The sequence below is a fragment of the Mustela lutreola genome, chromosome 14 (assembly GCF_030435805.1).
Source record: "Mustela lutreola isolate mMusLut2 chromosome 14, mMusLut2.pri, whole genome shotgun sequence".
Lineage (NCBI taxonomy): Eukaryota > Metazoa > Chordata > Mammalia > Carnivora > Mustelidae > Mustela > Mustela lutreola.
Window position 1 is genome coordinate 72569171 of NC_081303.1, and position 16275 is coordinate 72585445.

The 16275-nt window shown below is 42.9% G+C and overlaps 1 protein-coding gene across 4 annotated transcripts; it reads right to left on the reverse strand.

Annotated features, from left to right (window-relative positions):
• Positions 1-1001: 1001 nt before the first annotated feature.
• LOC131814994 (T-cell surface glycoprotein CD1a-like) lies at positions 1002-4290 on the reverse strand. 4 transcript variants are annotated; one of them, XM_059146549.1, is made up of 6 exons: positions 4084-4290; positions 3189-3455; positions 2211-2489; positions 1919-2032; positions 1330-1420; positions 1002-1181 (listed from the first exon to the last, which is right to left on the reverse strand). In XM_059146549.1, the coding sequence occupies exons 1-6, from the start codon at positions 4142-4144 to the stop codon at positions 1136-1138; spliced, it is 858 nt and encodes a 285-aa protein (XP_059002532.1). In that variant the 5' UTR covers positions 4145-4290; the 3' UTR covers positions 1002-1135. The 4 variants fall into 4 exon arrangements, with proteins under 4 accessions (XP_059002532.1, XP_059002531.1, XP_059002530.1 ...); XM_059146548.1 differs by having other exon boundaries at positions 1889-2032; positions 4084-4289; XM_059146547.1 differs by having other exon boundaries at positions 1754-2032; positions 4084-4289.
• Between the last annotated feature and the right edge of the window lie 11985 nt (positions 4291-16275).

The window sequence follows — 16275 nt, forward strand, 5'->3', positions numbered from 1 at the left end:
ATTTATATCAGTGCCTCTCACATTTTATGCATCTGTGAATCCCTTGCTGACTTTACTAAAAATGCAAATAGTGATTTAGTGAATCTCTGCTGAGTCCAAGACCTTATATTTCTAACAAGCTCCAAGGTGACAACTCTGCCACTGTCCCTGAGCCTCACAAAGAGCAAGCATCCTGCCTTCCTCTTTTTATTCAGAATACTTGGAGCACCAGGTCCATTCCAATAGGGGTCTGCAGTAAATAACTGGAATGCTTATGGGCAAAACTGAGTTTCTTCTCAGAGGCTCAGAAATGACACAAGTCATTATGTCCCTTCACACAAGTGTGAAGTCCCTTGGCCAAGTGAGAAGATTTTTAATAAGAAGAGCACCAAACATCTTAACTACTATGAACATTTCAGGAAGGAAAAGAAATTATAAATTTTACAAAAACCCAACACAGGTTTTTTTTTTTTTTTAAAGATTCTCTTTATTATTTATTTTATAGACAGAGATCACAAGTAGGCAGAGAGGCAGGAAGAGAGAGAGAGGAGGAAGCAGGCTCCCTGCTGAGTAAAGAGCCCAATATGAGGCTCGATCCCAGGACCCTGGGATCATGACCTGAGCCGAAAGCAGAGGCTTTAACCCACTGAGCCCCCAGGTGCCCCCCAACACAGGTTTTTATTAAGCATGTATTCCATGCAGGTGAGACACCTTACCAAGGATACTAACAGTTAAAAAAATATATATGAACTTTGATCTCAATGGGCCTAAGAATTAGAAGGAGAAAAGGCACCTCACTAGGGCCCACATTGAGTGGGGCTCAGAAATAGATTTGCCAAAGTGCAAGTAAAGGTTGTGAGAATTCCCACCAGGCAGAGACTGCTTCCACTAGTGAATCAGGGAATACTCTGAAGAAAATGACATTTCATGTCTGATGTCCCATGGAGGTTCTGGGACTTTTTTCCATACGGAGTTAAATTTTGAATTTTAAGGTCCCAGAATCAGGTCACAACAACAAATCCTGGTATATCACACTAAGCGTATATTGACAACTGGTCATCAAGCAAAAATGAAAGACAAAGTTGCACACAGAGTTGCAAGCACATCACCACCAAGTTGAGTTTAGGTAAGTACTGGAGCTGAGGCTGTCAGGATCTCACTCCAAAGAGAAGCCAGTGCACTGATGTCTCCATTGTGTTTTCCTGGGAGGAACAGGGGAAGAGTCATTCTGCAGCAAGTTGGAGGTGTGGACTGCACAGGGGAAGGACACTGGGAGCAGGAGGGCTGAGGACAGCCTGACAGGTAGGGAGACACCTAGGAAAGAGCAGGAGGGTGGCTCTAGAGACTTACCAGCACTTCCAGAGCCACAATGTCAGACCTGCCAGAAGCACCAAGGGCACCATCACTGCCAGGAAAACCAATCCCTTGGAGTGGGGTTGCTCTATGGGTTTGGCACACAAGGAGTGTTATTTCCCATCTACCACAGGTTGACCTGCACCTCCCTGGTCCTTTTTGCTCCTGTCACCCTCTGCCTTACCAACTGCCCTTCCTCCTTTCACTTCTCCCGTCCCGCCTCAGAGGTGGGCCTTCACCCAACAAGATGCATCCTCCCACATCCAGAAGGCCTCTACTCTTAGTTCTCCATTCCTTGGTTTACTTATTTTAGTCATTTTTTTGTCTGGAATCCCAGCAACCCCAATTTTTCATCTGGCTCTCCATCTCTGCTTTAGCACCACCTGCCCCCTTTCCCAGGTGGGTCCCAGCTCTTTCTTACCCCAGTAGAGGACCATGTCCTGGCCTCTTAGACTGCTGTGCCTCACCCGGCACAACAGGCCTGCTGCCTCCCTGGTTTTCACATCCAAGGACACCTGAAGATACCATGTCCCATCAGCATGAGGCAGGACTTCACCTTGGTGGGTGCCCTGTTGCTCCTGCTCACCATGCATCCACATCACCAACACAGGCTTTGGGTAGAACCCAGAGACATGGCATATCAGCAAGAGACGACCAGGACCAGGACTGGGGCCAGTGGACAGCCAGGCTTCTGGTCTCACTGCAGACACAGAACAGGAATTCACAGACTGAGGATAGATCTTCACATCACTTTATATAGACATATTTCAAACCTCTAGAAACCTGTCACCATCCTCCCCTCTCCCTGAATTTGAGGGAATGGTGCAAATGTATGAGTGCAGAGTAGAGAATTCATGGAGGGAGGGAGCAAGACTGACCTTGCCGCTGGAGATCTGCCTTTCCTGCATCAAGAAGACCCAACAGGAACTTGGGGCAGGTGTCACTGAAGAATGTGTGTATTTCCTCATTGAGCACATGGTACTGATTGAATCGTTTGCAGACCTCTTGAGCCCTACTTCCTCCCTTTGGAGATGGCCACCATGTCGTGTTCTGGAAGCTTGTGAGATCTGCCCCTTGATAAGCAAACTTCACAAATCCTACTGATGCTTCCCCAAAGTGTAGTTCACAGCCTTCTGCCAGCTGTATCTGAAATGGATCTGGGGAAGGGAATTTTTGAGTTACAGGACAGGGGGTATGAAGGACATGAAATAAGATGAGTGGAACCAAGGAGGCCTGAAGCAGAAGGGCAAGTTCAGGAGGAAAAGCTCGGAGGGAATGGAGCACAGTTTGGATTGAGGGCAGGCTCAAACAAAGGGGAAGTAGTGGTCACTAGATGCAGAGGAAGTGGTGAATGACTGAGGAAGGAACAAATGTTAGAGAAGATACATGAAGGGTGTGGGCAGAGAATAAGGAAGGGCTCAGTAGAAGACCTGGAGATGAAAACAGTCTAGAATGAAGAGAGTACAGTGCAGTACAGGGAAAACATAGACATAATTTGCTGGTGGGACTGAATTGGGAGAAAAGCACAGCCCAAGGAGTCAGTCACAGAATTACGGAACAAAGTGTGCCTCGTTGAAGGCCAGGGAAAGTGGTAGTCGCAGGAGACACTAGTGAGAGACAGGAGAGCACAGCCTGTGGTCACCGAGATAAGTGGGAAGTAGCACAAGAAGTGAAAATTTTCAAGAATCAGGATCTGGCTTCTACCCCTTGCCCAGAGGTTGTGATTCAGATTTCTAATGGGGAAATGTGAGTTTCAGAAGCCAGTGGATGCTCTTTCCTTGAGGAAGAAGGAACCCAAGGATACCTACACACACCTGCCACCTCCATCCCTCCTTCCCTGAGGGAACTGAACTCACATTCAAGATGCCAGTGTCTGACATGGTCTTGAAACACCTGACGAAGTCCAATGAAGTATGCATAGAGTAACTTTTCCAATTTTATCAGCTCCACATTGCTCCAGTTGCCTTTGGACCAAGGCCACAAGAAAATGAAAGCACCAGTCTTGTTGTCCCAGCCATGAGTCTGTATTTCATCCAGCCAAGCTGAACCCAGACTTTGTGTCCAGGAACGGTTATAAAAGGATACAGTCAGGGTAATTTGGAAGGAAATTGGCTCCTGCACAGCTGTGGCAAAAGTAAAGATAGACTTTGGAAGAGAGGGCATTGGGAAGGAGAGAGAATGGAGAAGGTGCCAGGGAGGGGAACAAAAATCTAGATCACAGAGAAGCCATAGTTGTCCCAGGAGACATGTGGTGCTCCAGAGCCCCGAGTTTCCTACCCACCCTTCAGAAGAGCACACTGTCCTGGGATTAGGGGTGCTCTCCGAAAGAAAAAAGGCTGGTACTTTCCCTCCCCAGGTATTTGGTGGGGACTCACTTCGCAAGTGGTCACATATGCTCATGCACAAACACACTTATGAACTCATACAAACTTACATAACTTTATACACTCTTATACAAACAAACATACAGAGATACATATGTACATGGGCATACAGACACAGAGACACACATATAAACATAAATAAACACAGACATATACCCACATGTACACATACATAGACACATGTAGAGATACACACCTACACATGAACACACACAAACTCCTATGTACCTATATATACATATGCACACATACAAACAGATGCACAGGGACACACATCCCACATACAAAAAGGCAGAAACACACACACACACACACACACACACACACACACATATTCTTACACCCACTGGGCAGGACCAGATCTCACCATCTTCACTGTCACCATCTGGGAGGAAAACCACCAGCAGCACAAGTTGCAGGAACAGCATTGTATTTGCAGATGTTCTTTCTGTCTCTTACAAAGTTGGTCTTTGACGGTTGTTCTAACAAACCTACCGCACACACAGCCCTCTCTTCTGACTTCCTTCTCCACACACAAGCCTTCCTTTAGTCTCTGCGACAATGTTAATGTGCTCCTCCCTCAACCCTCAATACCTACTCAAACTCTTACTTCCCATCCTGGTCTGTCCCCTACTCTGGCTTCTAACTTCTCCCTGTCACCAGTTTCCATCTACTCCCATCCCCTAATTCAGATGGTGTGGAACAATATTGTGTAGCACGGAAAAATTACACCACTTCTCATGCCCATTCTTCTCATCCAGACAGTAACCCATGAAAATCCATGGCTCCCAGCACCCAGCCCTGGACCCTGCTGCCACTCTGCCCTCCTGCCTTTTGACCCCCTCTGTGTATTTCCTTCCGCATCTCACTCCCACCCCAGCTCATTCACATTCTGACTTCTCACTGCTTTTGTTAAAAAACAAATCCATCAGGTAAATTTGAAGATCTAGTTGGTTTTATTAAGGGACTCAAGAAGCCGGTAGCATGCCATCTGATAGGTAGAGGGGAGCTCTGAAGAGTCCTGCAAATGGGAAGTTTTTAATAGGAAGAAAGTTGGCAAAATAGGAAGGAGTGTTTCAGGGAAGGTCACCTTCTCTTGGTTAGGAGAGGAGGGGGTATTATCATGCAGATGACCTCCCCTTTTGGGGGGTGGAGAAGGCCCACGTGACAGAGCATCTCCCTGCTGCTGACTAGAGAATTCCTCACTGACAGATGGACATTTCTGAGGGAGGTGAGAAATATAGTGAGAATAGGGATGAAACAAGTTTTGGGGACTTGACCGGGCCTGAGGCACCATTTTGGTCCCAAGTGTTCCTTTTTAAAAGTTGATCTATTTGATTGTCCAGATTCCCCCATGATTGCTTGTGGAACAGTATCAGCTACCAGCAGTCTGCCATGGTTCACAGAGAGGAGCCAGTAGCCATCACAGAGACCACAGGACATTGAAATAGCTGAAGAATATCCCTCTCAGTCAGACCTGCATTAATATATGTTTACTCCCCGGTCACTTAGCAGCAGCCAGGATCCAAGCACTGTGCTACAGTCATGAAGATACAGTGTTCATGGTGCAATCACTTTATGCAAGGAGTTTTTAGTCTACTTGGGAAGAAAAACCATAAACTGAGAACTACACATTTTTGCGTGCTGGGTTTTATTATAATGTGCTGACTCTAGACAAACACGAGTCTGCTGGAAATAATATTTTCTAGAGTGATGGTCCTTGGTGATGTTGGCCTACTGATTATCTTTTTTCTCTTCTTCCATTTTTTTTATTGTGTTATGTTAGTCACCATAAAATACATCATTAGTCTTTGATGCAGTGTTCCAAGGTTCATTGTTTATGTACAACACCCAGTGCTCCTTATAATACACGACCTTCTTAATACCCACCACCAGGCTCACCCATCTCCCCATCCCCCTCTGCTCTAAAATGCTCAGTTTGTTTCTTGACTCACTATTTGGCCTCACGTGTTTCTACTCCTTTGTGAACTGGATTCCCACATCCAACAGAAGGCCTAGCATGAGGTTCATACTCAATGATTATTTCTGAATGACTGAATAATTCAGTTCAGGTATCTGATTATTCTTAATGATTACAGAGGTTTTCAGCATAAAGTTTTTTAAGCATCCAAAAGTTTTAGCTATCTTACTTGATGAAATGAATATCCTACTCAGTTTTCTCTAGAATAAAACCATATGCTAATAATCATGAAGTTTACAGAGAGTCCTGCCATGTATCTCCTATACTTGCCATACGAAACCATGAAAACTTAAAGGAAGTGAGGTCAGTATTCTAGAATCATGCATCCAGATTCTCTTCTTACTGTTCCTGCTTGAATGTTCCATGCTTGTCTTATCATGAGCTGGCTTCTGCTGGACATGGTGCCCTTCCTCTTTCGTGATGTTCTTACATGTTTTATGCCGCTTCAGTATTTGTGCGTGCTTCATATCATTGGAGCAAATGTGCCTGCGCTATTGGTCTTGTTATTTCTTGGCTTACAAGTAAACAGAAGTAACCTCGGGTTGTTAGAACGATATCTCTTGGAAAGTTCCAACTGAAATCCAGAAAGAGATCACTCTCATGCTCAAGATGTTGAAAAGCTGAAGATCAAAATGACTTCTCTTGAATCCATCTGAGCTGAAGGATCAGGACAATTTGTTAACCCAAATTATAGGGAAAGACAGATTCCTCCAAAGAAACTGAGATTGCAAACCTTGCTTTCTTGGAACAGATACCAGATGCTCATTAAGTCAGAGAATAATTCAGCTAAAATTTCTAACAAATAATTAAAGGCTAGCATGAGTACTGGGAACCTGAGATTCACAGACCTGGGAAGCTCCTGTATCTCCAGGCTTCCTACACACCCCTTGAACTCACCAGGGACTCCTGACAGGCTGGAATCCAGGATACAGACCAGAAAGCTGATTATACCTAGTGCAAGCCTGAGGCCAGAGAGCAGCTACTGCCTGAGAAGGGCAGGAAGGCCACCATCTCCACACAGAAAGAAGACTTAACTGTGTGTGGGAAAGGCAGGGAGCCCCACTGCCTCAGGGCACAGGTGAAGCCACACTACAGATGGGGAGAAGGGCCAGTGGGTAAGGGACTGTATCACACCCTGTCCCAGATAAAGAGATTCTACTGAGGGAAAGGTGGGGAACCCTTAGAAGTCCCAGACCCCAAAACTGAAAATAAAATGCTCGGCTAAGGATGAGACTGAACCAGAGCAGAGCTAGTGCCCCACTCTCTGTCCCAAGCAGGCTAGCCAGCAGGTACCAAGAGCTGTTCTGCTGGTGGAGGCGCAAGTGAATGAAGTCAATGAAGAACCTCCCCATGAGGTTCTTCCTATTAGAAAATTGTAAGTCTAAAATGATGTCATGAAGTGAGTTCCCACACTGAGCTTCACACCCAATCTAAATAATTTAAGCCCATTCCTCCAGAAATATGGCCTTCATGAGTCAGTGTCAGTACATTTTTCTTTCCATCAGAGCTAATGAGTCTGTCACCTGGACCCTCTCCACCCAAAAGGCAGATGAGGTCATGTGAATGATAAGACCCCTTGCTCTTCCACCTAGAAACCAGGCTGGCAGTTGAAACACTTTTCTTTTGCTAATAACTCCCTGGTCTCACCTTCTGTTTATATAACATTCCATTTTGTACAACTCTTGCTAAATGGGGGCTGCCGATTCATGCTTCAAATAATAAAGCCAATGAGATTTTCAAAAGTACACCATTGAAATTTGTTATTTAGCAGGTTTGGTGGTAGCAGTGGGATTCAAAGTGAGCTTCCAGCAGCATTCAGGGACCCGGAGAAACACAGACAGGTACCCAGGCTGCCTTGGACTGCACTGCTTTTCCCATGTTTCCAAAGATTGTGGGTAAGCTTCTGGCTCCAAGCTCAGCTGTGTTGGTGCTTCCAATCTGGTTGGCTTTCTTTGACACGAAGCTGGAGCTTATGCCCAGAGCCACCTGCACTTTTGCCTGGAACATGCTGAGTAGACAGAAGAGTATGCCCAAAGCCAAGTCTCCAGGCTTTGAGACCACAAATCCTGGGGGGAAAACCTCAGCGAGGTTGCCAGGGAATTGGTGATGTACACAGGACCTTCTTATGGCCAGATGAAGTACTACTAGTATATTAACATACATGTTTGTTATCTTGTTTTGTGTAAATAAAGGCTGTTACTAGTGAGATCTCAGAGGTCAAACATTCCCAAAGTTGGTGGGTGCACGTCAAGCCCTGAAAGGCTGTTAAAGCCCTCACCACCTCCAGAAGGCTCCCGGGACAGGATAAGTTGGTCACCAAATGGGTTAACACTAGGTCACATGCCAACCTCAAGAAAACTTTTGGCAACAAGGTATACTATAAACTATGCACACCCCAACCCCACAGCCTGTCCCTTGTAGGTATTACCACAGCTCCAGAAAACCTAGAGGCTTAGTTTGGGGGGCTATCCTTAACATTCCAAAGAGTCAAGTGTACCACCTTTGGGTGTACCTGCTCAGTTTACAACTAATGACTAGAGTCCTGGAAGTTGTAGTCATGGAGCAAGATTTTTTTTTAATTATTATTAAAAACAAAACAAAACAAACAAACAAAAAAACCAAACTAGAATTATAGTGGCCCCTACAGGGAACATTCCTCTTAGACCATTGCTCATTTAGGAAGTGCACATGAAAGTAAGTGTTCCCAATTTCAATAAACAGAAATGGATGCCTGTTTTATTTTTTTTTAATTTTTTTATTGATTTTTTATTTTTCAGCATAACAGTATTCATTATTTTTGCATCACACCCAGTGCTCCGTGCAATCCGTGCCCTCTCCAATAACCACCACCTGGATCCCCAACCTCCCACCCCCCCCACCCCTTCAAAACCCTCAGATTATTTTTCAGAGTCCATAGTCTCTCATGGTTCACCTCCCCTTCCAATTTCCCTCAACTCCCTTCTCCTCTCCATCTCCCCTTGTCCTCCATGCTATTTGTTATGCTCCACAAATAAGTGAAACCATATGATAATTGACTCTCTCTGCTTGACTTATTTCATTCAGCATAATCTCTTCCAGTCCCGTCCATGTTGCTACAAAAGTTGGGTATTCATCCTGGATGCCTGTTTTAATTGGCATGCAGAAAATTCCAAGAAGCATCAAGATTCAAAAATAGCCTCATCAGAAGATTCACCACAATAGTCTGACAAAAAAAAAAAAAAAAAAAAAAAAACTAAAATGCAACAGGTGCCTAAGAGAAAAGAAGAAGGCTGATGCAGCTCCTATTACCCCTCTACCCTTCTTCAGCTGAGGACTCATAGTCTAATTTTCCATCTTAACCACCCCTCCACTCTAAAGAGACAGCTCCCTTTCCAACAAAACCTCCTGAGGTCACAGATTATTCTCCTCCGAGATCTTCTACTCCTTGATCAAAGACTGAAAAAAGGGCCATAGCAAAATAGTTCTTTAACTTAGATAGGGTTCTCCAGAATCATTTTAAATAGATTACCTGCTGAGTCCAGTAAGTCGGGGAAATAAAAGTTCACACTAAGTCCTTCCTTTCCAAATCCAAACCCATCGACTACTAGTCCTTTCCTGAAATAACTATTTCCTTCCTGTTCATAGCCTTTGACATCCTAAGAGCCTGGTTTGTGGCTTTCGGCTGCCTGAGATATGCAGGTTGTTGGTTCTTTCTAGGTGATCTTGGGGGGTGGCTAAAAGTAATACCTTGGTGGATGCCTCTTGGGTCCATAAGGTCGTAGTGCCAGAAATCTCTACTGTTCGTCCCAGCTACATCCTGATAAGATACATTTAAAAATTTAGTGACTCCATGATAGAAAACTAAGCCAAATTAAAAGCTGATATTCAGAGCTTGAAAGAAAATGTTTTAGGCCTCCTCTCCTCAGTGAAAGGTAGTCGGAGGAAAAGAAGACTTTCTCATAGGTGGATGGATGTGTCAGTCTTTTGATACATTCAAGGCAATTAGGACATTCCTTCAGAAACTAAAAATACCTGTTCTTGTTTTACACATCTAGTCTTTATGGGGTGAGAAGTGTGGTTCCAGAAGCAATTCAAAGACCAAGGATCTTTTTTTATCTGAAACTGCTATATGTATTCTAACCATTCCATCCTTGAAAGATCAAGTCATTCTAGAAAGGGCTGGCATTTATTTTCTCTGAGTGTTTCAATTGCAAATATATGGATTTCTGCTTGGTTCTTCTCCAGGAATTCCTTTCAAATGCAAATGTCAGATCCTTATCAAGTACAAAATGAGAGGGAGGGAAAACCCATTTAAAAAGATGACTTGCCCAGGTTTTTGGGTGGTTTTGGGTGGTTCAGTGAGTGAAGCTTCTGACTCTTTCTGGCTTATGTCAAGATCTCAGGGTCGTGATCTCAGGGTCACGAGTTTGAGCCCTGTCTGGCTTTGCACTCAGTGTGTAGTCAGCCTGTGATTCTCCCTCTGCCCCTTTCCCTGCTTGTGCAAATTTTTTCTCTAATTAAATAAATAAAGATCTTTTTAAATTATTTAAAAAATTTAAAAACTAAGTAAAATTTGACTTGCCAAGGACAAATACAAATCTTAAGTGTCTTTACCACAAGTACTTTAAAAGAGTCTTTAGCCATCTAGACAAATCATGTTGATTTATTCCATCTGCCCAAAACAAAGAAACAAAGAAAGTACTTCAAATTCAACTTTTATAACTAGTGAATTTGCACCTATTTGATGGCAGTCACTTGAAAACAGAAGCTGTAAAGTTCTACATCTGTCTTGTATGTTCATGTCTGTCTATACCTGTGTTGTAAATGTGTTTCTGTCTCGTGAAAGTATTGCTAAAATTAATTTGTGAAAGAGCTATTTAGCTTTAATTTGTGAAAGAGCTATGCAGTGGTTTTGAAGACAAGCAGTTGTGGAAATTGGGCATTCTAAAACTCAAAATATAGAAACAGACCCAAATTTTGTTGAAGTCCTTGTGAATGGAATAATATTTAATATAAAAGCTAGTTTGAGATTGATAGTTTAATTAAAGTTCTCAACCTTAAATATAACACTTCTGCCTTTTTTACTAACTGAGTAAGTGTGCCTTATCTCGTATAAGATCCAGCGATAACAGCAAAACATATTCGATGGTTGACTTTCTCTAATGCCTCCTGTAATCTTGTGGGTAATCTAATCATAATTGTTAAGAACAAGCAGTTTTTTTTCTACTTTACATTGATTCTTATTTATAAACAGTAAGTACATTTTGAGTACATATCATCAAGGACAGAAGAAGGAGACCAAATACAGCTACAAAGAATGGCATTTAAGATGACAAAGTGAAATGAAACAAAAAGTCTACTTGTGCCTTTGATCATTCACTGTAGGTGAGTCAGTTCTGAACCTGCTTTTCTTTTTTTTTTTTTTTCCTTTCAGCCTTTTTAAAAATTTTATCTTATTTTATTTTATTTTATTTCAGTGTTCCAAAATTCATTGCTTATGCACCACACCCAGTGCTCCATACAATCCATGCCCTTCTTAATGCCCACCACCAGACTCACCCAACCCCCCACTCCCCTCCCCTCCAAACCCACAGTTTGTTTCTCAGAATCCACAGTCTCCCATGGTTCATCTCGCCACTCTGATTTCCCCCAACTCCCTTCTCCTCTCCATCTCCCAGTGTCCTCCATGTTATTCCTTATGCTCCACAAGTAAGTGAAACCGTATGATAATTGACTCTCTCTGCTTGACTTACTTCACTCAGCATCATCTCTTCCAGTCCCATCCATGTTGCTACAAAAGTTGGGTATTCATCCTTTCTGATGGAGGCATTATACTTCATAATATATATGGGCCACATCTTCTTTATCCATCCACCTGTTGAAGGGCATCTTGGCTATTTCCACAATTTGGCTACTGTGGCCATTGCTGCTATGAGCATTGGGGTAGAAATGGCCCTTCTTTCCACTACATCTGTGTCTTTGGGGTAAATACCCAGTAGTGCCATTGCAGGGTCATAGGGAAGCTCTATTTTTAATTTCTTAAGGAATCTCCACACTGTTTTCCAAAGAGGCTGCACCAACTTGCATTCCCACCAACAGTGTAAGAGGGTTCCCCTTTCTCCACATCCTCTCCAACACACATTGTTTCCTGTCTTTTTGATTTTGGCCACTATAACTGGTGAAACGTGGTATCTCAATGTGGTTTTGATTTGAATCTACCTGATGTTAATTCTTTTACATATTTGGGTACTCCCAAGTTGGGTGCATAAATATTTACAATTATTAAATATTCTTGTTGGATAGCCCCTTTATTATGATATAGTACCCTTCTTCATCTCTTGTTACAGTCTTTGATTTGAAATCTAGTTTGTGTGACAGAAGTATGACTACTTTGAATTTTTTTCAAACTCCATTTACATGATAGATGGTTTTCCAATCCCCTTAGTTTCAACCTGTGGGTGTATTTAGGTCTAAAATGAATCTCTTTTTGGCAGCATGTAGGTGGGCCTTGGTTTTTCATCCATTTGGACACCCTATGTCTCTTTTGGAGCATTTAGTCCATTTATGTTCAGAGGGATTGTTAATAGATATGAATTTAGTGTTGTTTTATTACTTGTTTTGTCATTGTTTCTGTAGATTTTCTGCTTCTGTCTAGTCTTTGTTGCATTTGACCTTTCCAAAAGAGTCCTCTTTAATATTTTTTTGTGGGGATGGCTTAGTGGTCACTAACTTTTTTAGTTTTTATTTATCTGGGAATCATTTTATCTCTCCTTCTATTCTGAAGGACAGCCTTGGTGGATAGAATATTCTTGACTGCGTATTTTCCAATTTATCACACTGAATATGTATCACTCCACTTCTTCCGGCCTGCCACATTTCTGTGCACAGATCTGATCTGCTGCTAACCTTATTTGCCTTCCCTTGTAATTTAGGGACCTCTTTTTTCTTGTGGTTTTTATTGTCACTGTTAGGATTGTTTCTTTATATCTATATTTTGTAAATTTAACTATGATTGTCTTGGTGTTGGCCTGTTTTTGATATTTTGATGGGAAGTCTCTGTAACTCCTGGATTTGGATATCTGTTTCCCAGATTGGGGAAATATTCAGCTATAATTTACTCAAATAAAGCTTCTGTCCCCTTTTCCTACTCTTCTTATTTGGGGAGTCCTGTAATACAAATTTTATTGTGCTTCATGGAGTCACTGAATTCGCTAAGTCTCCATTTCTGATCCAATATTTTTCTTTCTCTTTTCAGCTTAAATATTTTTCATAATTTTATCTTCTATATCACTTCTTCATCCCTCTGTTTCTTCCATCTTTGTGGTTATTACATTCAGTCAGTTTTGAATCTCAGTTATAGTACTTTATTTTCAGCCTGACTAGGTTTTAGGTATTTTATCTCTATTTAAGAGACTTCCTGATTTCTTCTATGCTTTTCTCAAGCCCACTAGTATCCTTACAATTTTTGCTTTAAATTTGGGATCAGGCCTATTGCTTATCTGTTTCAGTTCGCCCCTAGCTGTGACCTTTTCTTGTTCTTTCTTTTGGGATGAATTCCTCCATCTTGGCATTTTGTCTAGGTCTCTGTCTTCTTCTGTGTGTTCTGAAAGCTTGTTATGCTTCCGGCTCCTGAGAGTAATGACTTTATTAACAATAGATCTTAAACAGTCCAGGATCTGGTGCTTCGAGAAGTGTCTCCATTGTGTGCTATGTTCACCCTACTACTGTGTTTTGGCTGCTCTTTCCCTCAGGCCAGTCATCTGCAGAGACTCTCCTTGCCTGCAGTGGGGAGTATTTATACCTTGTCTAGAGTGTGGCAAGTTCTAACTAGGTGTTCAGTGATCTGCTGGTTAAATGAAACCTGATGCAATTTCCACTAGAAATAAGCTCTGCAGAACTCTGTGGTCAGTAGATGCTGCACATGTGGAGGTTTCTGCTGGTCTTTTAGGGAGGAGCCCACTGCTCTGGTTCTCAGGAACACTTGTTTGCAAAGCAGTACCCGCAGAGCACTGAGGAGGAGGGATTGATGAAGTGGTTTAGGCCACCACTGTTGCACTTGTCTGCTTACTGAAGTTAGTTTATGCTGAGGGGCAGGGGAGGGACATAGTACAAGCCTTATCTACAGAGAGGGATTCAGTGCTTACTGCTCTGAGGGAGGCACTCAAGAAGAGCGAACAATCTCACTTCATGTGTCCCAAGTGTTCCTTAGATCCATGCCTTCACCCTGAGCATCTTCTATCTGGCAAAGCAGTGCCCTGTGTTCTAACCCCAGCAGGCTGACTGAGTTTTAAAATTCCAGACTTGAGGGAACTGGCATGGTGCTGACGCCTACTGTTCCTTGGGGAAGTTCTCACTGGGCTGGAACTGCTGCAGATTTGTTCTAGAATGACAGTCACACCAAAGCACAGGGATGTGGGTTTGGACTAAAGTGCAGCAAATAGCTGATGTCCAGGTAAAGAACCCTCTGCAAGTGTCTCTAACCCTATGCTTTGATGTGGGGAAGGGTAATGTTGCCCCCTGCTTGGCTTTTTTGTCCCTGGAGATGCAGTGCCACCTCTCCCAGATGTACTCCAAGAAGGGGAACCATTTCTCCCTGAGTGTCCCAGGGTATCCTCAGGTCATACCATCTGCCCTTGGGCTTACTGCTCTCCTTCTCCACAGGAGCACTGCAGTGCCTGCCAGACTCTACACTGGCCAAAGTACCAACTTCTAAAACTCCCTTCTTTCAGCCCTACTGGTTGTAACAACTCATGAAAATTAGCCTCTCTCCATTTAGTCAGTGGCACTGGGGAAGTGTTTTCATTGGTGATCTCCTGTGGGTTCCTCTCTCTAACTCTCTCTCTCTCTTTCTCTCTCCCCTCTCTCTCAATTACCAGGATTTCTACACCTCCACAGAACCCGTGATCTGTGTCTACTCAAACCACAATTCCATACCTCCTACCTTCCTTGATGTGACCTCTTCTCTCCCTAAGTTGTGCAGTTTGTTCTTTCAATCTTCAGACCTATTTTTGAGTATTCAATATGCTTAGATATTTGTCTAGCTGTTTTCAAGGGAAGAACAAGCCTGGGATCCTCTTACAACTCTGCCAACTGAGCTCCTCCCTCCTGACCCTCTTCCTTTTTTACTTTTCTTTTATGTGTCTTGTGGTGAGACACTTGGGATCTACCTTCTTGGCAAATTTCACATATACAATTTCCTTACCTCCTTGCAAGCATATTTTATCTTCAGGGTTGCTTCTCTGCTGCTGAAAAATAGACAATAGTTGTTTCAACTTTTATACCCCAAACCTGATCATCCAGGCAAAGAGAGAGTGTCTCATTCCTCTCTATCAGTGATAAAAATCAGGCTCTGTGTGACCTGTGCCAACTGGAGCAGGTGACTCAACTTATCACTCTTTGTGAGGTCAAATGGCATCTATCTGATGATTGGCCTGAACTGGAGGTTACCTGCCAGTCGTTCAGCCTGTCTAATGGTCATGGTTGCCTTCTCCTGATGTCCTCAGGCTGATCAGAACCCAGGGCTACAATGATATTGGAGTCAACCAACCAAAAATTACATGGCAGTTATGCAAGGGTGATAGGTGGCCTGGAACATAGAGAAGCAGCCATACAGTCTGATCCAGGTGAGGAGATTGTGGTAGTCCCATGATTTTCTCTCCCTGCCTCCCATTTTCTCACCTTTGCCACCTCTCCCAACAAAATGTTATTTTCTAGAAATGTCCACATGTGAAGTGATGGAAGTTTACACATGGTCCCTCTGGATGTTCTCCTGCACTGGGACCCTCTAAACAAAGTAGAACAAAGTGCCTTTCCCCTACATTAACACAAATAAGATGCTGTACTAACTGGATAGAAAAATAAAAACCATAATCAAATCAGAAAGCAAAATTTTCAAGCTCCAAAAGTAATGATGACCTTTTCTTCCCCACTACTTGACACTCAGAATGTCCCTGCTGCACTGGGATTGAGAATGGTTTGTTGAGTTAATTAATGAAACTGAGAGTAACTGAAGTTCAGCCACGGATGTCACCACTCACACTGCCATAAACGTCATTAGTCACAAAGGATCCATCTTCATTATTCATGAAGTCTGTCTGTGCTAGTTGACCTACCTACTGACATTGATTTGTAACCCACAAACACATGTGCTCACCATTGTTCATGGACATGTAGAGTGGCCTGACATGTGTCACCTACTATATGTGTTCTCACCTGAGGCAGAACCAGGTGCTGCTCTGCCTTCTTGTTTTAATTCCTATACAGTAAACATGTGTCCTATTCATGGTCTAATTGGTGCCACATTTTCTGCATTTACATGTTCTTTCTTGGTTATTTCAGTGTTCAAAATGGTCCTGAAACCAGAGCTACAGGGCTGACTGGTGTTCCTAAGGGAAAAAAAAAAAAAGTAGCATATGATTCACAAACAAAATGAATGTGTAGATAATGCTTGCTCAGGCTTGGGAATCATAGTCATGGGTCATGAATGCAGTGGTAATAATTCAACAATGTAATGAATCCAGGAAAAAGAACAGGGAATTTGTGAGGTTTATGTGGATCATGTCACAAAGCAAAAGAAAATAAAAACCTATGAATTTGGCA